The sequence below is a fragment of the Amblyraja radiata genome, chromosome 32, assembly GCF_010909765.2.
Source record: "Amblyraja radiata isolate CabotCenter1 chromosome 32, sAmbRad1.1.pri, whole genome shotgun sequence".
Classification (NCBI taxonomy): Eukaryota; Metazoa; Chordata; class Chondrichthyes; order Rajiformes; family Rajidae; genus Amblyraja; species Amblyraja radiata.
Window position 1 is genome coordinate 4,893,164 of NC_045987.1, and position 23,028 is coordinate 4,916,191.

The 23,028-nt window shown below is 44.7% G+C and overlaps 1 protein-coding gene across 8 annotated transcripts in view; it reads left to right on the forward strand.

Moving 5' to 3' along the window:
- astn2 (astrotactin 2) overlaps window positions 1-23,028 on the forward strand; it is an 823,694-nt gene that overhangs the window by 520,652 nt on the left and 280,014 nt on the right. For all 8 annotated transcript variants that reach the window (XM_033048879.1, XM_033048880.1, XM_033048881.1 and 5 more), the window contains 2 exons: window positions 4,980-5,113; window positions 8,032-8,180. In XM_033048879.1, coding sequence (XP_032904770.1) covers window positions 4,980-5,113; window positions 8,032-8,180 — 283 coding nt within the window. The remainder of the gene's footprint in view (window positions 1-4,979; window positions 5,114-8,031; window positions 8,181-23,028) is intronic.

Here is a 23,028-nt window from a genome sequence, read left to right on the forward strand (position 1 = left end):
AAAGTTTAGAGATACAGCACGGAAACAGGCCCTTCGTCCCACCAAGTTGTAAGAGCAGTCCAGCCAGTCTCATCTCCCCCCCCCCCCCCCCCCCCCCACCCTTTTGCCCATAACCCTACAAGTTACTGAAACTTTCAGATAGTTATCTGGCCTTCCTTTTAAAACAACTATTGAATTTTCATCCTTGGCGATGAACTTCCATCCTGCTGTTGTTCGCAGTTGCTTGATGCCACCCACAACAAGAGGTGGATTTAATGCACGCCACATATCGGCGTGAATCTTCATCCGGCCGTCTGTGTATTGTTGGCCGCTCTCTGCACTCCTCCCACTCCGTCCACCCTTGCCTCCTTGCCAACCGCTTGCTTAATTAATCACACATCTGATCTCGTGAGTCATGATCACATTGAATGGCGGTGCTGGCTCGAAGGGCCGAATGGCCTACTCCTGCACCTATTGTCTATTGTCTATTGAACGTGGCCTGAACTTCACTTTCCGCACTGGTCCCACTTTCCCATCTTTGCCAGACAAAGCAACAGGCAGATCATGTTGCGTGAAAGACGATTTTCTCCCTGTCACTGTTTTTATCCTGATCACTTTCGTTCCCCGACCTCTCATAACATCTCATGGAGGGTGGCACGGTGGTGCAGCGGTAGAGCTGCTGCATCACAGCGCCAGAGACCCGGCTACGATCCTGACTATGGGTGCATGTCTGTCCGGAGTTTTGTGCGTTCTCCCCGTGACCGCGTGGGTTTCTGGCGCTGTAAGGCAGCAACTCTACCGCTGTGCCACCGTGCCGCCCAAGTTGCTCCAGCATTTTGTGCCTATCTTCGGTTAAAAAAAAACAGCATCCGCAGTTCCTTCCTGCACAAGTTATGTTTCCCACAAGATTCTCAAAAAGGAAGGTCTTTTTAGTAGCAATGTTTATTTTTTTGTAACTGCAAACTAAAAATACTAAAGGCTGTATGTTACATTGCTTGATAGAGTATGATTACGTAAGTGCCAATAGAAGTGATTGCATTCAATTTCAAAGGCCTTCTGTGGTTAAAGTAGCAGCTGTGTTGAAGAGACAACGATGTCTAATATTGTGAGAAAGCTACATGGAAACAGAACAGGCATTCGAGCCATTGACAGTGTATGTACACATGATATGGGAATAACGTTTAGTGCAACGTTAAGCCATCGCATTCTAATCAAGGACAGTCCGAGGGTCACCAACGAGGTAGTTAGTACCTTGCTCAGCGCAGAGGGAGAGCAAGGAGGGAAGAGACAATGACTTTGGGACTTTAAACTGTGTTGAGCGTTTGTTTTGTTATTTATTCTAGTTATGACTGCAGGCTAAACCATTTCGTTGCACTGAAAAGTGCAATGACAATAAATTGAATCCAATCCAATCCAATCTTCTGAACCTTCTGAATGTTGTAGTCGGCAGGGCAGTACTCTGCATATCGCCAACTTGGACAATTTAACATTTTTATCGCCAATTAACCAAGCCAATTAACCTACAAACCTTACGTCTTTGGAGTGTGGGAGGAGACCGAAGATCTCGGAGAAAACCCACGCAGGTCACGGGGAGAACGTACAAACCACACAGACAGCGCCCGTAGTCTCTGGCGCTGCATTTTATGCTGTAAGGCAGCAACTCTACTGCTGTGCCACCGTGTCCGCCCAGATAGTAGTTCAGGACCGTTCTCCAGTTGTGGTAGGATGATTCAATTGCCTGATAACAGCTGGGAAGAAATTGTCCCTGAATCTGGAGGGTGATAGCACAACTACCTGTACAGGCAGGAATGCTAAGATGAGGTTATAGTCATCTTCTTACCAATAGGCACAGCAGGCTTGCAGGGCCCGCTCCTTGTATGAGCTTGTATGCACCACAATGCACCTTTTCTGGTTTGGCCTTCTTCATTTTGGAATGCAGGTGCCTATTCCACTCTTGAGCCTTTCAACAGTTAACTTTGCACAACAATCATTAGTGCCAGTACTCTGATGCAGGTAGGGAAAAATGTTGAATATGTTAAAGCAGGTTCCACAACTTTGTATAATTGCATGTGTCATTTCCTGACGTGGTGTAGCTCTGAGGAGCTTTTTCTCATCAGCAAGAGATGCTAGACGTTCTGGCACACCATTCTCTGACCACTCAAACAAATAGAAATACATTTACTTGCACATTTCAACTATCCAGGGCCAACGGGCGAAACCTCCTGTGGGACAAAGCTTGAAAATCACTTTGTAAAAAAACTTTCTTCAAATGCTCAAGTAATTGATAATTAGTCATTTCCTTCTGACTAACACAAACCACTTGTTTAAGAAAGAACTACAGATGCTGGAAAAATCGAAGGTAAACAAAAATGCTGGAGAAACTCAGCGAGTGAGGCAGCATCTATGGAGCGAAGGAAATGGGCGACGTTTCGGGTCGAGACCCTTCTCCAGCATTTTTGTCGACCAACACAAACCATTTGATATGTGTTCACTTGGAAGTCGCAGTCAGGTGGATGATTATTTTAAATCCTTGGCATGTTCTTCACTGGCCTTGTCCTGAAGAGAAACAAAGAAACATATAAAATGCAGTAGGTGCTAGAGTAGGCCACTCAGCCCTTCGGACCAGCAACACCATTCAATTCTCTGAACATTGAATTCTCTTGTGAATTCAACCAGCACCGCCATTCAATTCTCCGAACATTGAATTGTTAGCCCTTGCTGTCTCCTCCCCTTCCTATCTCTCCCTCAGCCTTCAGGCTCCTCCTCCTCCCTTTTCCTTTCTTCTCGGAGAAGTTCTCCCCCCCCCCCCCCCGCCCGCCCACCAGTCTGAAGAAGGGTTTCGGCCCGAAACGTTGCCTATTTCCTTCATTCCTAGATGCTGCTGCACCCGCTGAGTTTCTCCAGCATTTTTGTGTACCGCCATTCAATATGGTCATGGCTGATCATCCGGAATCAGTACCCCTTTATTGCTTTTTTCCCCATATCCCTTGATCCCGTTAGCCCTAGCTTTGACCAAAGAAATTCCGCCTCATCTCCTTTCCAAAGCTACGTCCTTTTTCAACATAATATAATAAAATGTAAATTTTTAAAAATTATTTAAAAATATATTTCTGCTATATGTTTCCACTGGAGGCCATAGCCTCAGAATAAAAGGATGTAGCTTTGGAAAGGAGATGAGGAGGAATTTCTTTGGTCAGAGGGTGGTGAATCTGTGGAATTCATTCCCACAGAAGACTGTGGAGGCTGTCATTGGATATTTTTAAGGCAGAGATTCTGGATTAGTACGGGTGTCAGGAGTTATAGGGAGAAGGCAGGAGAATGGGGTTGAGAGGCCAAGATAGATCAGCCATGACTGAATGGCAGAGTAGACTTGATGGGTCGAATGGCCTAATTCTGCTCCTATACGTTATGAACTAATGAACTTATGTATTGTTTTAATTATTTTAAAATGTAATAAAATAAAAGTTATAACCATATTTCTTGCATTTTGATGCCAGTCACCTGTCTGGTGGAACTGACCAAGAATAAGTCTCTCTCTGTACAACCCATAAGTGAATCAATTCACACGCATTCTCCCTACGATTCTTTACCTTCACCATCTCCATTCACTTGCAGAATCAGAATCAGGTTTTATTCGCCAAGTATGTTTTGCAACATACGAGGAATTTCACTGGCCAGGTCAGTCATACAATTGAAAGCAACAGACTCAAAAACACATTTTAACATGAACATCCAGCCACAGTGACTCCTGCTTCTAAAATGAGTGTACAAATGTGGAGAAATTCAGCAGGATTCATTGCGGGCGGCACGGTGGCGCAGCAGGAGAGTTGCCGCCTTACAGCGACAGAGACCCGGGTTCGATCCCGACTACGGGTGCTGTCTGTACGGAGTTTGTACGTTCTCCCCATGACCTGTGTGGCTTTTCTCCGAGATCTTGGGTTTCCTCCCACACTTCAAAGACGTACAGGTTTGTAGGTTAATTGGCTTGGTGTAAGTGTTAATTGTCCCTAGTGTGTGTAGGACAGTGTTTAATGTCAAGTCAAGTCTATTTGTCACATACACATACGAGATGTGCAGTGAAATGAAAGTGGCAATGCTCGCGGACTTTTGTGCAAAAGACAAACAACCAAACAACCAAACAACTATAAACACAATCATAACACACATATTCTTTTACATAATGTGCTGGGATCGCTGGTCGGTACGGACTCGGTGGGCCACAGGGCCTGTTTCCGTGCTGTATCTCTAAACTAAACTAAACTAATTATTGTTTGAATACAAATATGGTAGTTTCTGATTAATCTTCCTGTGCCATCATGCTGTGCTTCTTCAATAAAGCTGTAACTGTACAAGGCAAGTCAGAATTAAGTCAGAGTAATGAGTTCTAACCACATCATCTAAACAAAGGCTTTCATTAAAACCAGATTCATTTAGGAAGTAGACACAAAATGCTGGAGTAACTCAACGGGACAGTCAGCATCTCCGGAGAGAAGGAATAGGTGACGTTTCGGGGTCGAGACCCTTCTTCAGACTGAGTTTAAGAATAAGGGGTAAGCCATTTAAAACAGAGATGAGGAAAAACTTTTTCACACAGAGAGTTGTGAGTGTGTGGAGTTCTCTGTCTCAGAGGGCAGTGGAGGCCGGTTCTCTGGGTGCTTTCAAGAGAGAGTTAGATATAGCTCTTAGGGATAGCAGAGATAAGGGATTTGGGGAGAAAGCAGGAACGGGGTACTGATTTAGGATGATCAGCCCTGATCATATTGAATGGCAGTGCTGGCTCGAAGGGCCGAATGGCCTACTCCTGCACCTATTGTCTATGTTTCTATGAGAGTCAGGGGCGAGGGGAACAAGGGGTATTAGAAGGTATGTTATGTTTTGAAAGACTATATGTTGTAAGGACGATGTTGCCCTTTTTGCTGTGATGTTGGATTGCACAGAATGAGACTGCGAGCTAGTCAACACTGTTACTGGTTACTGTTACTGCTGTGATTGTTTTGCAGGCTTTCAAGACTGCGCTAATGAGCTCCTACTGGTGCCTGGGGAAGGGTGATGTCATTGATGACTGGTGCAGATGTGACTTGAGTGCGTTCGATGAAGACGGCCTCCCGAACTGCAGCCCGTTACCTCAGCCTGTGTACGTATAACGACCGCAGCCGAAAATTTACCTTTCAACATGCTCTCTCTCCAACGCTGCACTGCAGATCCAAGTGGCAGCAAAGTTTCCGAAGATACCACTCTCAGGCGCAACTGGGGCACAACTAAGGTCACTAGGTCATGAGTGATAGGAACAGAATTTGGCCACTCGGCCCATCAATTCTACTCCGCCATTCAATCATGGCTGATCGATCTCTCCCTCTCAACACCATTCTCCTGCCTTCTCCCCACAACCCCTGACACCCGTACTAATCAAGAATCTATCTATCTCCACCTGAAAAATATCCATTGACTTGGCCACCGCAGCCTTTCCGCAGATTCACCACCCTCTGACTAAATAGGTTCTTCCTCATCTCCTTCACAACAGAACATCCTTCAATTCTGAGGCTATGACCACTAGTCCTAGACCTTCCCACTAGTCAATAGAGTCAAGTGTGTTTTTTTGTCATATGTCCCAGATAGAACAATGAAATTCTTACTTGCTGCAGCACAACATAATATGCACACATAGTATGATATGACAAACGAGAGAGAGAGAAGAGAAACGCTCAGTGTGTATATATACACATACCCATATATATATTAACACATACACACATACTGAAAGAACAAACTGAACAGTGTAATAATAATAATAATAGTCTATTGTAGTTCAGAGCCTACATGAGGTTGTAGTGTTTAATAGCCCAATGGCAGTAGTGGAAACATCCTCTCCACATCCACTCTATCCAAGCGGAACATTGTTTTGAGGGCACATTTTATGATGTAATGCTGCTATTTGAAGGAATGCCCTTTGATTTATAGATACCTTGCTTAGTTTTTCCGCTGTTTCTCACCGTGACTGCAAGAGTCAGTTTACGGTTTAGTTTATTGTCACGTGTATCGAGGTACAATGAAAAGCCTTTGTAACGTGCTATTATCCAGTCAGCGCAAGGACAATATGTGATTACAATCGGGCCATTTACAGTGTATAGATACATGATAAGAGAATAATGTTATTGCAAGGAAAAGCCGATCAAGGAAAGTCCGAGTGGTCACAAATAATTTCAGGACTGCTCTCTAGTTGTGGTAGGATGGTTCAGTTGCCTTTAATGTTTTATGTGTCATTCCTAACTGTCACTGTATGTCATGTTGTCACTTGCGGGCTGAGCACCAAGGCAAATTCCTTGTATGTGAATACTTGGCCAATAAACTTATAACAGCTGGGAAGAAACTGTCCCTGACCCTGGAGATCCTGATGCAAACCTATGATGTGAGTCAGCAGCAAAGGGTAGATTTATTTATTTTATCTCAAATTGGGATTTGCTATCACCTCCATCTTAAATGTCTCAAAAATGCTGTTCAAATGTTCATGGTCTTTTCCTATGTGCCCCAGCGTACTTTGGTACATTCCAAATTACTAATGTAACAATTAAAATATTTCCAGACACAATGTTGAATAACTCAATTAATTGTTATTAGCAATCTGCATTGTCATAGAGTTATAGAATTATAGAGACAGCATGGAAACAGGCCCTTCTGCCCAACTTGCCCATACTGACCAAAACATGTCCCATCTACACTAGTCCCACCTGCCTGCGCTTGGCCCATATCCCTCTCAACCTGTCCTATCCATGTGCCTGTCTAAATGTTTCTTAAACATTGCGATAGTCCCTGCCTCAGGTACCTCCTCCGGCAACTCGTTCCATACATTGAAGATGGACACAAAAAGCTGGAGCAACTCAGCGGGTCAGGCAGCATCTCTGGAGAGAAGGGAGAAGTGGTGTCGCGGGTCGAGACCCTTCTTCAGACTTAGAGTCGGGGGGAGAGGGAAAGGAGAGATATGTGCAGTATATGCAGAAGAGATGAATGAAAGATATGCAAAAAGCAATGATGATCAAGTGAAGGTGGAGCCCACAATGGTCCATTGTTGGATGTGGGGTAGGAGATAACGAGTTATACAGACGATGAAACTCAACAGGACGAGTGTGAAAATAGTAGGATGACTAGGGTGTGGAAAGACTGAAAAGACTAGGCTTGTATTCACTGGAGTTTAGAAGGATGAGGTGGGATCTTATAGAAACATATAAAATTATAAAAGGACTGGACAAGCTAGATGCAGGAAAAATACTCCCAATGTTGGGCGAGACGAGAACCAGGGGCCACAGTCTTAGAATAAAGGGGAGGCCATTTAAGACTAAGATGAGAAAAATCTTTTTCACCCAGAGAGTTGTGAATTTATGGAATTCCTTGCCACAGAGGGCAGTGGAGGCCAAATCACTGGATGAACTTAAGAGAGAGTTAGATAGAGCTTATGGGGCTGGTGGAATTAAGGGATACGGGGGGAAGGCAGGCACGGGTTATTGATTGGGGACGATCAGCTATGATCACAATGAATGGTGGTGCTGGCCGAATGGCCTCCTCCTGCACCTATTTTCTATGTTTCTATGTTGTTATGAAACTACAGAGAGAGAGAGAGAGGGGAAGTTAGAGAAATCAACATTCATACACGTTGTTGTGGACATGTCTCTCAGTGTAGGCATTATATGTGATGCTGATCAGCCAGCCATAACCACGGAGGAGAGGATTTAATGGCGTTTCATAATAAAGGCAGGTGATTATTTGGGATTGTTCAACTTCAAGCTAATGTTACAGTATGTACTTATATCGTAGTTCCTTTGTATCATTCTCAGATGAGCTTATTTCCTTGAGTGTTTCACTTTATTTTTAGTTCTTGAAGAAGATACTCTCAACATGCCATTAATTAAATTGAATCAACTTAATCAATGTCCAAAAAGTTTAAAAATATAGTTATTGCAGACAGGGATCAAAGGAATGATAGTGGGAAATGATGTGCTGTGCTTTGACAAATGGACCTTTGCACCACTTAATGTTGGTCTCTGATTTCTTTACATCAAGTTTGAGGCTCTCAGCAAGTGTAGAACCATCGAGTACCATGATAGGCTTGGAATGGCAAGATGCACAGCCCGTTATCGGAACAAAAATAGCAGATTACATCATCCACTACAAGAAACTGGACGATTACATCGATCCAAATCTTTATGCGGGTAAGCCTTTATTCATTTACAAGAAAACCTTAACTGTTCCAGACTGTTTGTTGAGAACTTTCTGACCAGATATTTACTCAATGAAGTAAATATTGCACACATTTTCATTGAAAGAGTACAAAAGAACAAACTCGAATGCTAGATGTTGAATTGGGTTGTTTTTTTAAACTTGTCCTTTAAAGTGTATGTTTATCATAAGATTTGTAATACAAGGCCTTTTTTCAAAGACAGTAGCAACGTGTGTGAAATCACTAATACTACAAGGGTTTGCATTATGCCCTGATATGATTTTATATTTGGATGGGATAATAACATCACTCTTTAAGGGCCTGTCCCACTGTACGAGGTAATTCAAGAGTTCTCCCGAGTTTCCCCTGATTCGAACTCGGAGAATTACGGTAATAGCCGCTCGTAGGCACTCGAGGCTCTCGTGGACATTTTTCAACATGTTGAAAAATCTTCACGAGCTTACCGCGTTTCCTGAGTGCCTGCCGTTAGCGTTACGAGCCGCTAAGAGACGTCCCGAGCTCCGACGTACCCACAACGTACATTCTACGTACTTACCACGACTTTGATTATTTTTTTTAACTCGGGAGATCTCTTGAATTACCTCGTACAGTGGGACAGGCCTTTAACTTCCACTGCTCAAGAGGGCACTGACAAGAAAAATCATCTTTTGCTAGAGCCACCACTGAATCCAAAAATAACATCGATAGGCATGTTTGTGTACAAGGAATAATCCCGCGACCACCCATTGACACCCACACTAAATCAAAGAACATGGTCGAAACATGTTGCATTTGTTAATTATGTGCTCTGTTTGATTGTGTGGCTGCATGGTAAATCAAATGCCACTGTACCTTAATTGGTGAATGTGGTAATAAATGTGAACCTGAACTTGAACTTGGACTTTGCGGCTGGTTTATACGTTGGGTACTCTTGTACGTAATGTCTTATCTCTATGTGGCAGTGTGTGTGCCAAGCGGTTCTATTTAAGAGTGCCGCACTAATCAGACATAAGAATGTTATTTTGCCAGTTATCGTATGTTGATGGGAAAAGGATTCTTTTCAATCATGTGAAAATATTGAATGTTGTACTTACACTCGGTGTATTGTCTTTATATATTTTGTTATTGGCATACGATCCTTCTGGGCTCAATGCGTCTGTGAATTTTTTCCCCCCACCATGATATAGTGTTCAGTTCTGCCCTTGTTTGTTTTTGTTCGAAGAGAAACACCAGATTCAGGCTCCAATCTAAAAGAAAATCGCTCGTGGAACATGCTTTTGGTTGCATAACTTGCAAAAGTTTGTTTAGATTGACCGGGCTCCAAGGGCCAACCATTTACAAGCCAAAGACCTCTTCTCTATTCATCCTGAGGCGTACAGTATCTGTTAGACTGTGGTAATTTCATAAGGTCATAAGACACAGAAATGGAGTTAGGCCATTCGGCCCATCGAGTCTATTCCGCCTTTCAATCATGGCTGATCTATCTCTCCCTCCTAACCCGATTCCCCTGCCTTCTCCCCATAACACCTGGCACCCGTACTGATCAAGACTATGGGTGCTGTCTATACGGAGTTTGTACGTTCAACAGTTATACAATAGGATCCAACAAGCAGACGGTAATGATAGAACAATGCAGCAGATCTGGGGCTAAATATTGACAGATTAACACGTCACTGCTGGTGCCCAGAAATGTTGGATTAACATGACAATGCAGGGAGCCAGCAGCAGCTGATTTATACCCATCTTGCCCCTGTCAGGAGCCAGCAAAAACAGATTAACACAGTCATGCATGTGTTTGGTAATGAAAGGTTATCACAATTTTGCAAAAGGATTAATGTAACACTGAATGCATTCAGTAAGGATGGATGAATGCTGACGAACAAATTAACACACCACCTCACGTTCACATAATGGGGGATTGATGCACATCTAATAGCACGTCGTATAAAGTGTGGCATGGTGGTAGAGTTTCTGCCTTACAGTGCTTGCAGCGCCGGAGACCCGGGTTTGATCCCGACTACGGATGCTGTCTGTGCGGGAGTTTGTACGTTCTCCCCGTGACCTGTGTGGGTTTTCTCCGAGCCCTTCGGGTTCCTCCCACACTCCAAAGACGTACGGGTTTGTAGGTTAATTGGCTTGGGTTTGTATACGTGGTATGAATGTAAAATGTCCCTAGTAGTGTTAATGTGCGGGGATGGCTGGTCGGCGCGGACTTGGTTTCCGCGCTGTATCTCTGAACTAAATTAAAATCCAATGCGATTAACATCCCTTCTGGCTGCCTCTGATCTGATGATCTCTGTAGACGCCAATAACAATGGAATATTAAAGGATCGCACCCCGGTCTCTGGTGCTGTAAGGCAGCAACTCTACCACTGCGCCACCGTGCCACTCTTGCATGGTCGTGTTAATCTATCCTTCCTGGGTCTTCGAAAGGGGTTGATTGATCCATTATTTCCGGGGCTGCTGCAGAGGCAATAATCCACCACAACACGACACATGCAGGGAGGAGCTGGTGAAAGCAAGTTTGCCTGGATGTGATAATGCTTCTTTACAGGCAGCTTCTGAGTAGAGTATGAATCCATGCCAGGAGCATGTCAATGGACCAGCACAGGCAGGCACTCAATGGTGAATTACTATTGTCATGAGTCTAGATAACAGGTCAAGGAAATAAAGGTTAATACACTGTTTTAAAACATGTTCTTTTGAAACAGTATTGGCACTTAAACAGACTTTTATTATTCAGATTTCTTGCAAATTGTTAAGACACCTACCTGCTCCGAAAATTAGATTGACAAATAGTGTAGGAAAGAACTGCAGATGCCAGTTTAAATAGAAGATAGACACAAAATGCTGGAGTAACTCAGTGGGACAGGCAGCATCTCTGGAGAGAAGGAAGAGGTGGCATTTTGGGTCGAGATCCTTCTTCAGATCTATTCCTTCTCTCCAGAGATTGCCACAAAAGTTGTATTATAGTTCATGTCTATGTCTCACAGCCAATCACAATGCTATTCAATATTGTAATAATTCATGTTCAATTTCCAATGTTCACGCAACTTTGACACATCTGCTTGGTGGTAAAAATGAAATTCCACTGCTTGCTGTATTTTTTTTTCATTTAATAATTTGATCACTTGTCGAAGGATAAACAAAATGCAAATGACAAAGGCAGTCAATAAACTTACGTTTCACAACTAGCTATTACTATGCTGTTAAAACAAAACTGTGCGCGCCTGCATTTTTAGTTTAGTTTAGAGATACTGCGCGGAAATAGGCCCTTCGGCCCACCGAGCCCGCACCAACCAGCGACCCCCATACGCTGGTGCTATCCGACACACACTCGGGACAATTTACGATTATACCAAAGCAATTAACCTACAAAACCTGTACATCATTGGAGTGCGGGAGGAAATCGAAGATCCCGGAGAAAACCCACACTGGACACAGGGAGGACGCACAAACTCCGTGAAGACAGCACCCGTAGTCAGGATCGAACCCAGGTCTCTGGCGCTGTACGACAGCAACTCTACCACCCTGCCGCCCTGATGCCGAGCGAATATGGGCTGACGCTGAGATCTGCCCTTCCCGTAAACTGCCTTTAAATACTTTACACGATTTGAGTATTAAAACGCATTAGGCAGCCTTTCATGAATTGCCGCCTGGATTTTAAAACGCCGAGGAATGTCCGAACAGGTTTGCTTTTCTTTCTCGTGAGCCCAACACCAAAATGACTTGTGTACAGATCGGTGAATGGTGATGTAGGGTTGGTGACAGTTGAATCACGTGGATGAAAATGAGTGAGGTATGTGTCAGGTGATTCAGGCTGCGGTGATATGACACCATGTGCTTCAGGCTGAAGTGACACAAAGAATTATTAATGAGAAATTGAATGACTCTGCAACATGGGGGAGTGGTGAGGGAGTGGAGGAGGGGGTGGTAGATGATAGAGTGGGAAGAGGCAGTCATTATGTTTAAGAAGGAACAGCAGATGCTGGAAAATCTGCAGAAACTCAGCGGGTGAAGCAGCATCTCTGTTGCCTATTTCCTTCGCTCCATAGAGACAGTCATTAAATGCTTCCTAGAAACATCCTGAACTTCTCTTTGTTAGCAAATACTCCTTTGGAATTAACATGCCTCAGAGTTGATTGCTAAATGCATTTCGTTGTCTCTGTACTGTACACGGACAATGACAATTAAAGTTGAATCTGAATCTGAATCTGAATCTGAGTTGTAGATGGAATACAGATTATCGGGCCTCCAGATAGTTTGTTTCAATAGAAACATAGAAAATAGGTGCAGGAGGAGGCCATTTGGCATATCGGGCCTGCACCGCCATTCATCGTGATCATGGCTGATCATCCACAATCAGTAACCCGTGCCTGCCTTCTCCCCATTTCCCTGGATCCTGTTAGGATTTCCAGTTGATTGTGTGTAGGGTAGTGCTCATGCACAGGGTGATCGCTGGTTGGCATGGACTCGGTGGGCCAAAGGGCCTGTGTCCGTACTATATCTATCTCCTAAGACTAAAAGTCTAAAGTAGGAAAGGAGTCACACAGGGAAGAAAATCCAGGAGGCAGGACAAACGCAGGCAATCTCTGCTGGGACATAGCTGAAGGAGTGTCTCGACCCGAAACGTCACCCATTCCTTCTCTCCAGAGATGCTGCCTGACCCACTGAGTTACTCCAGCAGTTTGTGTCTGTCTTCAGCTTGGATACATGTCAACTAAAATAATGTTTTATGGAGGAAAACCAGGTCGCATAATAGCTGTGTAAACACAGCTTCCACATACTAATTTATGCACCGAGCCATCATTTAAAATGTGTGGTTATTTGTTTAACCATTAGTTTAGTTTTGCTTAGTTTAGAGATACAGGGCAGAAACAGTCCCTTCGGCCCACCGAGTCCGCACCGACCAGCGATCCCTGCACTCTACACACACTAGCGACAATTTACATTTATACCAAGCCAATTAACCTGCAAACCTGTACGACTTTGGAGTGTGGAAGGAAACCGGGGTGCCCAGAGAAAACCCACGCAGGTCTTGGGCAGAACGTATAAACTCCATACAGACATTACCCATGGTCAGGATCGAACCCGGGTCTCCAGCGCTGTAAGGCAGCAACTCTACCACTGTGCCACCGTGCTGCCCTTAATTGTTTTCAGGAAGTAAAGTGAAAAAAAAATGAGCGGCATGTAATGCTAGCCAGCACTTTGTGTGTATCTCACGTTATGTTAGCAGTTTATTTGGTTGCTAAGAAGAAAATCGATAGCACTTAATTAATTATTGTCAGCAGTAATATTTGGATAATTTCCTCGTTCAATTGAGTTGATTGTAAAAATGGAGCCAGATTACCTGCCAATGTAATCGGGACGACAGATGGCACAATGGGCTAAGTGTTCGGCTGGCAACCGGAAGGTAGCCGGTTCGAATCCCGCTTGGAGTGCATACTGTCGTTGTGTCCTTGGGCAAGACACTTCACCCACCTTTGCCTGTGTGTGAATGTGTGTGAGTGATTGGTGGTGGTCGGAGGGGCCGTAGGCGCAGATTGGCAGCCACGCTTCCGTCAGTCTGCCCCAGGGCAGCTGTGGCTACAGAAGTAGCTTACCACCACCGAGTGTGACTGAGGAGTGAATGAATAATGCGATGTAAAGCGCCTTGAGTATTAGAAAGGCGCTATATAAATCCCATCCATTATCATTATTATTATTAATGTATATTTGGTCCTTCTGAATAATAAATACTCGAGTGCAATAATATTCTGTTGCCTCGAGTGAATGTGGAGAGGATAAGCCTCGTCTATGGAATGCATAGGCCATAAGGAGCAGAATTAGACGATTCGACCCATCGAGTTTGCGCTGCCATTCGATCATGGCTGATCTATCTCTCCCTCCTAACCCCATTCTCCTGCCTTCTCCCCATAACCCCAGACACCCGCACTAATCTGTCAGTCTCCGCCTGAAAAATATCTATTGATTTGGCCTCCACAGTCTTCTGTGGAAATTAATTCCACAGATTCACCACCCTCTGACAGAAGAAATTGATGATACTTGGGATTTATCCATGCTCTGCAGATTGGCAGGACTCGTGTGGGGAAATTTAAACCCAGCTTCCTGAATATTTCAATTTCCAACTTGAATCAGAAACATTTCTTTTTTTAAATAGCCCTGAAACCTCTGGACTCTGGAGTGAATCGTGACTGCTAGGAATGTTGAATGAATTTGCCAGAAGACTGACTTCATTGAGTTAATTACAAATATGCTCCGATTCAGAATCCCCTCCCTGGAGGAGTTTGGTTATTTGTGGATGGTTCCTCGTCACTGGAAGCCAAAGGTGGCATCGGTTGTGGGCTCCTGATTTCAGGGGGTGATTTCCACCACTCGGGCACTGAGCTGCCAGAACCTGTCCACTGAAGATCTTTTTCAGCTGTGTGGGTGTGAAAGGGCAGCAGGTTGGTACTCTTCCAAGGAGGCTTATTTTGGCCAGCGATTGTGCAATGTAGAGACATTCTATCCTCTCTGAAGCAAGGACGAGCAGCCAAAGACAAACTTATCCCCCTTAGCTCTGTCCTCTGAGAAAATGCATAATTTCTATTATGAATTATGACAAGCTCGAAAATAGTTTCCCATTGATGACCCTTCCCTTTGCATGCGAGTCCACATTTTGATTCAGAATACGAGCCAGTGTTCACACTTGCATGCACAAGTCCTTTCTCAAATTGAAAATAGGATGAGATTGAATTGAAGGTAGACACAAAATGCTGGAGTTACTCAGCAGGACAGGCAGCATCTCTGCAGAGAAGGAACGGGTGATGTTTCGGGATGATACCCTTCTTCAGTCCTTTGTCTGAATTGATATTATGATAATGGTTTCATACCCATTGAGCTATTCTTCAGACAGAGTGAGCTTGGGTCCAGTACAGTTGTTAGACACACAATGTTGGAGTAACTCAGCGGGTCAGGCAGCATCTTTGGAAAAAGGAATGGATGACGTTTCAGGTCGAGACCCTTCTTCAGACTGAGAATTGAGGAGAGGGAAACTAGAGGTATGAAAAGGTACAGAACTATGGCTATTGCAATGTTTAAGAAACAATTAGACAAGTTTGGAGGGATATGGGCCAGACATAGGCAGGTGGGACTATTGTGGATGGGAGATGTTGGCTGGTGTGGGCAAGTTGGGCGGAAAGGCCTGTATCACTCTATAACTCTATACCAAATCAGAGCCGGGACCAGTGACTCAGGGAAGGTGCGGCCCACATTGGTCCATTGTTGGCTGTGGAAGAGGTGACAACGGAGGGATGCAAACAGTGAAACTAGCAGGATGACAGGGTGGGGGAGGGGGAGGGACGGAGAGAGAATTGTCATGACGTACAGGTTGATTATCATTGAATATTTATCACCGGCCTCACGACGATGGCCTCTTGTCAGGATTGCCTGTAAAGATTTATTCAGGCTAGAATGACCACAATTTACCACAACTATTTGGTAAATATACGAAGGACAAACAAGGAACTTCAGTGACTGAATTAATCGTGTTAAATGCAGACATTGGAAATTTGGCAACACGGAAATACTTCCAGTTTAGTTTTAGTTTAGAGATACAGCGTGGAAACAGGCCCTTCAGCCCACCGAGTCTGTGCCAGCCAGCGATCCCAGCACATTAACACTATCCTACATACACACACACACACACAAGGGACAATTTACAATTATACAAGCTAATTAGCCTACAAACCTGCACGACTGGAGTGTGGGGGGGACACCAGAGCTCCCGGAGAATATCCATGCGGTTATGGGGATAACGTACAAACTCCGTACAGACAGCACCCATAGTCAGGATCGATCCCGGGTCTCCAGCGCTGTAAGGTAGCAGCTCTACCGCTGCACCGCCATGCCGCCCTGTACCTTAAATGGTGCTATGTCAAAGAATGCCACTTTGTAAGATACTTTGTAAGCAAACTGTAAATTGAAGCCGTGTTGTCACGCAGTCACTGGCAGTGTATTGCAACTCTAATAATAATAATAATGGATGGGATTTATATAGCGCCTTTCTAATACTCAAGGCGCTTTACATCGCATTATTCATTCACTCCTCAGTCACACTCAGTGGTGGTAAGCTACTTCTGTAGCCACAGCTGCCCTGGGGCAGACTGACGGAAGCGTGGCTGCCAATCTGCGCCTACGGCCCCTCCGACCACCACCAATCACTCACACACATTCACACACAGGCAAAGGTGGGTGAAGTGTCTTGCCCAAGGACACAACGACAGTATGCACTCCAAGCGGCATTCGAACCGGCTACCTTCCGGTTGCCAGCCGAACACTTAGCCCATTGTGCCATCTGTCGTCCTGAGGTCTCTACCGTTGCGCCTTCTTATTGATGGTAAATAGAACAATACATAGAGTCATAGAGTGTGGAAACATGCCCTTCGGCCCAACGTGCCCACACCGGCCAACATGTCCCAGCTACACTGCCCGCATTTGGCCGTACAGGTTGTGATTAGCCACATCATGCAAGATTTGTTGCTTCAAGAAGAAACCTATATCCATTGCTTTTTCTAAGGTCCAGAGTTTGGGCTATTCATTAGCATTCTTTTTGCAACGATCTCAACACTTTCACAAGTTATAGGAGTAGAGTTAGGCCATTCAGCCCATCGAGTCTACTCCGCCATTCAATCATGGCTCCTAATCCCATCTTCCTGCCTTCTCCCCATCACCCCTGACACCCGTTCTAATCAAGAATTTGTCTATCTCTGCTTTTAAAATATCCACTGACTTGGCCTCCACAGGTGGCAATGAGTTCCACAGATTCACAACCCTCTGACTAAAGAAATTTCTCCTCATTTCTACCCTCTGACTTCAGGGGAGAGCAAGTTAAATTGAGTGCATCCAGATTGAATCAGCTCGCTGTGAATCTGATCAACAAAGTCTTGTGAAAGGTGGATTGGGAAGAGATTTGCAGAGCATATTATGGACCTATTTAAAATTTGATGGCCTCAAATGATCTCACTTACTTAAGAAATCTGAACTAATAATATTTTGACATATAGCACATAGTGTTCCATGCTTGAGCAGCCAGAAAAGGAATACATGGTTTTTTTTAATGGTTTCAACTTGTGGAAATTGTACAATCAATGCTTTATAGCAGGGCTGAGGTCTCGAACAACATTCGTATTCTGTTTCTTGGATGTTGCAAGCCACTTGAAAAAAACCTTCACATATGAAATCTATTTGATAGCATACAAGTGGAATTCCAATTTACAGAAGCTAATTGTCCTGCCAACATGCACGTCTTTGGAGTGTGGGAGGAAGCTGGAGTACCTGGGGAAAACCCACGCAAGTCACAGGGAGAACGCACAAACTCCGTGCAGACGACACCCGTAGTCAGGATCGAACCCGGGTCTCTGGCGCTGCAATCCCAATCTGGAGACAGACACAAAAAGCTGGAGTAACTCAGTGGGTCAGGTAGCATCTCTGGAGAAAATGAATAGTTGACATTTCGGGTCGAGAGCCTTCTTCAGACTAGGAAGGAACTGCGGATGCTGGTTTAAACCGCAGACCCGAAAGGTCACCCATTCCTTCTCTCCCGAGATGCTGCCTGTCCCGCTGAGTTACTCCAGCATTGTTTGTCTCTTCGGTTTAAACCGGCATCTGCACTTCCTTCCTACACAATCCCAATCTGGAATTCATTATCAAAGTTGTAATCTTAAAGGTGATTGAACAAGGTCAAAGACAAACAGTAATTGAAGGCTTAAAAATTGTATAAAGGCTAAATTCAACATGGGAGGACTTGTACAATAGGGAGGAGCCCCTTAACTGTCAGTATTCTTCCCATCCAAAGTTCGTCTGCCACTTCCCCGTCTGTGATCTGCCTGAAGTTTAACCTCGGCACTATCCCTCTGCCATGTTTTTTATAGTTGCGAGATTTAGGGCCAATCAATCATCGCACCATCCCGCCCAGCGATCCTGGTTCCAGAGTGGGCTATTTGATATGTGTTGGCTGCTCTGGACAATCTTCCACAGTGGCATCAACTCAGGGGTTGGTGTAGCTCCGCGCAGTATTTCTGGAATGATCGCGGTAGCTCGGGAAGACTCGTGAAGATTTTTCAACATGTTGAAAAATGTCCACGAGAGCCCCGAGTACCTACGAGCGGCCATTACCGTAATTCTCCTAGTTCGAGTCATGGGAAACTCGGGAGAACTCTTGAATTAGCTCGTACAGTGGGACAGGCCCTTAATTCTGCTCCTAGAACTTATGAACATGACACAAGACTGGACGGGATGATTATCTGATACTGTTGAATTACGTTTGAGTACTGACACCGATATGATTGTAATTGGAAAAAAGCTGATCGTAAAAACAATATTATCTTATTATTGTTTGTGGGGCTTTGTTATATTCCAATGTATTGCTGTATTTTCTGACATTATGGTATTACAGCAGCAACTACACATCGAAAGTAAGTCGTTGACCGTGAAGAGCTTTGTAAATCCACATTTATGCTTTCCGACTCAAATTCTGCTGGAAATTATTTTAGACTTTCGATACAAAATTTGCCACGATGGTTTCATGTTGGCTCAGGCGTGTGCAAGCTGCAAGAAACAACATGAACTCACTTCCTCAAGATGCTCTGTCACTTGCTGCAGAGAGCAATGTGTGAAAATCATTTTACAGCCAGCTACATCCCATGAAATCCTGTTAACTTCTCGTCCAAGCCCGGCAGTCTGATTTGGTTCTTCGTTGATAGAGTAGCTCTGGCCGCTCGTCCTATCAAAGACCAATTACTCTGGAGAAAAGAAATAGGTGACGTTTTGGGTCGAGACTCTTCTTCAGACTCAAACCCGACTCGACCGGAAAACGTCACCTATTCCTTCTCACCAGAGATGCTGCCTGTTCCGCTGAGTTACTCCAGCATTTTGTGTCTATCTTCGGTTTAAAACCATCATCTGCAGTTCCTTCCTACACAAAGAACAACTACCTGTCAATGTCCTCTCTCCCTCATACCAATTCCTGTCTTACAATTGGCAGGCTTATTGTCAGGCTTCTGAATGGTCTTTCCACAAACTAGGGTACTGTTCAATTCACCTGGGTTGCATGGTGGTGCAGCGGTAGAGTTGCTGCCTAAAGGGCCTGTCCCACTTTCACCACCTAATTCACAACCTGTTTTACTCGTGGACATTTTTCATCATTTTAAGGATAAGAGAGAAGTCATTTAGGACCGAGATGAGAAAATCATTTTTCACACAGAGAATGGTGAATCTGTGGAATTCCCTGCCACAGAAGGTAGTTGAGGCCAGTTCATTGGCTATATTTAAGAGGGAGTTAGATGTGGCCCTTGTGGCTAAAGGGATCAGGGGGTATGGAGAGAAGGCAGGTACAGGATACTGAGTTGGATGATCAGCCATGATCATATTGAATGGCGGTGCAGGCTCGAAGGGCCGAATGGCCTACTCCTGCACCTATTTTCTATGTTACTATCATGCTAGAAAAACGGCCCGACCTACTTGATGCCACGAGTACCTACGACTAACATCACGACCTACCTACGGCCTCCTACGATCTCGTGACGACCATGCTCCGAGTATGAGTCAAGGGCAAACTCGGCAGAGGTCGTGAATTAGGTCGTGAAAGTGGGACAGGCCCTTTACAGCAGCAGAGAGCTCAGTTTGAACCTGACTACGGGTGCTGTCTGTACAGAGTTTGTACGTTCTCCCTGTGACACCCAAATGTTTTCTCCTGCTTCTTTGGTTTCCTCCCACTTTCCAAAGACGAGATGGTTTGTGTAATTTGTCGGCAGGGACGGAGCTAGTGTACGGGTGATTGTTGGTAGAGTTCACCAAGTCTACACCGATCATTGAATACCCGGCAATTTACGCAGGCCAATTACAAACCCGCACCTCTTTGTACAGTGGGAGGAAACCGGAGCACCCAGAGGAAAATCACACGGTCACAGGGAGAACATGCAAACTCCACACAGACATCACTCGAGGTTAGGGTCGATCCTGGGTCATTGGCGCTGTAAGGCGGCAGTTCTACCAGCTGCGCCACTGTACCGTCCGAAAGGCCATGAGGTTACAAGGTCATAAGTGATAGGAGTAGAAACAGGCCATTTGGCCCATCAAGTCTACTCCTCCATTCAATCATAGCTGATCATTCTCTCCCTCCTAACCCCATTCTCCTGTCTTCTCCCCATTACCCCTGACACCATGGCACATGTGGAACTACTGAAATTGACTTTTACCACTTGGTAAATTTTACAATCTACAGGATTCGCTCGAGGTAAACTTCAGTTAAGCCCCTGTCCCACGATGTGAGTTCACCCAAGAGCTCTCCCAAGTTAAAAAATATATCAAGCTCGTGGTAAGTACGTAGAATGTACGTTGGACCTCGTGGATGTCTTGTAGCGGCTCGTAATGCTAACGGCAGGTACTCGGGGAAACGCGGTAACTCGTGAAGTTTTTTCAACACTGTGATAAATGTCCAAGAGTTACTGCGTTTCCCGAGTACCTGCCGTTCCCATTACGAGCCGCTACGGGACATCCACGAGGTCCCACGTGCATTCTACCTACTGACCATGAGTTTTTTTTTTAACTCGGGAGAGCCCTTGGGTGAACTCGCATCGTGGGACAGGCCCTTAAGGCTATAACTTGAGCTGATGGAAATTCAAGTTGGACAGCCATATTTAATGATATAATTTGGTTTCATGCCAGCCAGAAGAATTAACAGTGCGGCTAATGTAGGAATTGTAGCCAAACAAAACTGTGGTGAGTATTTGCCGTTTAAACCCCGGTGCCAAGTACAAGTCACATTTTATCCATTTATTTGTTTAAAATATTTATATGGGATTTCCCAGGTTGGCTGGGGAATTTGTTTACAATGGGTTTCTTTAGGACCAGTATTAGGCCATTCGGCCCATCAAATCATCTCCACCATTCAAACATGGCTGATCTATCTCTCCCTCTCTACCCCACCCCATAAACCCTGAAACCCAACTAACTCTGCCTTAAAAATATCCACTGACTTGGCCTCCACAGCCTACTGTGGCAAAGAATCCCACAGATTCATCACACTCTGACTAAATAAGTTTCTCCTCATTTCTTTCCTAAAAGAACGTCCTCTAATTCTGAGGCTATGACCTCTAGTCCTAGACTCTCCTACTAGTGGAAACATCCTCTCCACATCCACTCTATCCAAGCCTTTCACTATTCTGTATGTTTCAATGAGGACCTCCCTGATTTTTCTAAACTCCAGCGAGTACAGGCCCAGTGCCGACACATGCTTATCATAGGTTAACCAACTAATTCCTGTTATAATTCTTGTAAACCTCCTCTGGGCCCTCTCCAGAGCCAGCACATCCTTCCTCAGATATGGTGCTCAAAATTGCTAACAATATTCCAAATGCGGCCTTACCAGCGCCTTATGGAGCCTCAGCATTACATGCCTGTTTTTGTATACAAGCCCTCTTGAAATAAATGCTAGCATTGAGTTTGCTTCCTTTACTACAGATTCGATTTGCAGATTAAACTTTTTGGGAATCCTGCACCAGCACTCCCAAGTCCCTTTGCACCTCCGATTTCTGGATTCTCTCCCCATTTAGAAAATAGTCTACCCCATTATTCCTACTACCAACATGCGACTCCACACTTTGATGCACTCTATTCCATCTGCCACTTCTCTGCCCACTCTCCCAACCTGTCTGAGGTTGGCAGACCTTCTGCAGAGTTGTGCTTTCTTTACACTACCTGCCCTTCCACCTATTTTCATAACATCTGCAAACTTGGCCACAAAGCCTTCAATCCCCTCGTCCAAATCAGGAGACTGCCCCCGAATCTGGAGGTGTGTGTCTTCACACTTCTGAACCTTTCGCCTGATGGGAAAGGGGAGACGAGGGCAAGACCTGTTTCATGCCTCAATAGATGAATAATGTAAATACTCCCAGTTTAAATAATGTAAATACTCCCAGTTTAAATACTCCCAGGTAGTAGGAAAAGTGCTCAATGGCACATATGTCGGAAGTAGTTATAATTATCAATAAATAACATGGGATCTACAAAACTAAGGAAGATCTACACACCCTCACTTTTTTTCATCCATAGGAAACAATGCCTTTGCATCAAGACGCTTCTTTAGTTTAGTTTAGAGATACAGCACGGAAACAGGCCTTTTGGCCCACCGAGCCCGCGCCGACCAGCGATCCCCGCACACTAACACTATCCTACTCAAACTAGGGACAATTTATATTTATGCCAAGCCTACAAATATGTACATCTTTGAAGTGTGGGAGGAAACCGAAGATATCGGAGGAAACCCACACAGTCGCGGGGAGAACGTAGAAACTCTGTACAGACAGCACCCATAGTCGGGATCGAACCCGGGTCTCTGGCGCTGCAAGGGCTGAAAGGCCATGACCCTACCATTGCGGCACCGTGCTGATAATTTCTTTTCTTTTTCCCCCCCATCAACAGTAAAAAAATCTTGGAGATTTTTTTAATCTCAGGCCTTTGTTCAACCATCTGTTTATCAAAATCACCCCACTCGCAGATTCCCTGCCATGTTTTGTCCTGCCCCTTCTCTCTTCCAGCTTTCCTTCCCCACCCCCTCCTACAATCAGTCTGAAGAAGGGACCCGACCCGAAAGATCACCTGTGCACGTTCTCTGGAGATGCTGCCTGACCCGCTGAGTTACTCCAGCACTATGTGTCTTTTTTTTTTGTGAAGCAGCATCTGCAGTTCCTTGTTTCTACAGCAAAAGATCACAGTTGTTAAAGGACAAATGAAAACTGAGCCCTTCCCAGTAAACATCTGAGAATACTGGATTGAAGAGTTTGTTACTCTTCAGTAAAACA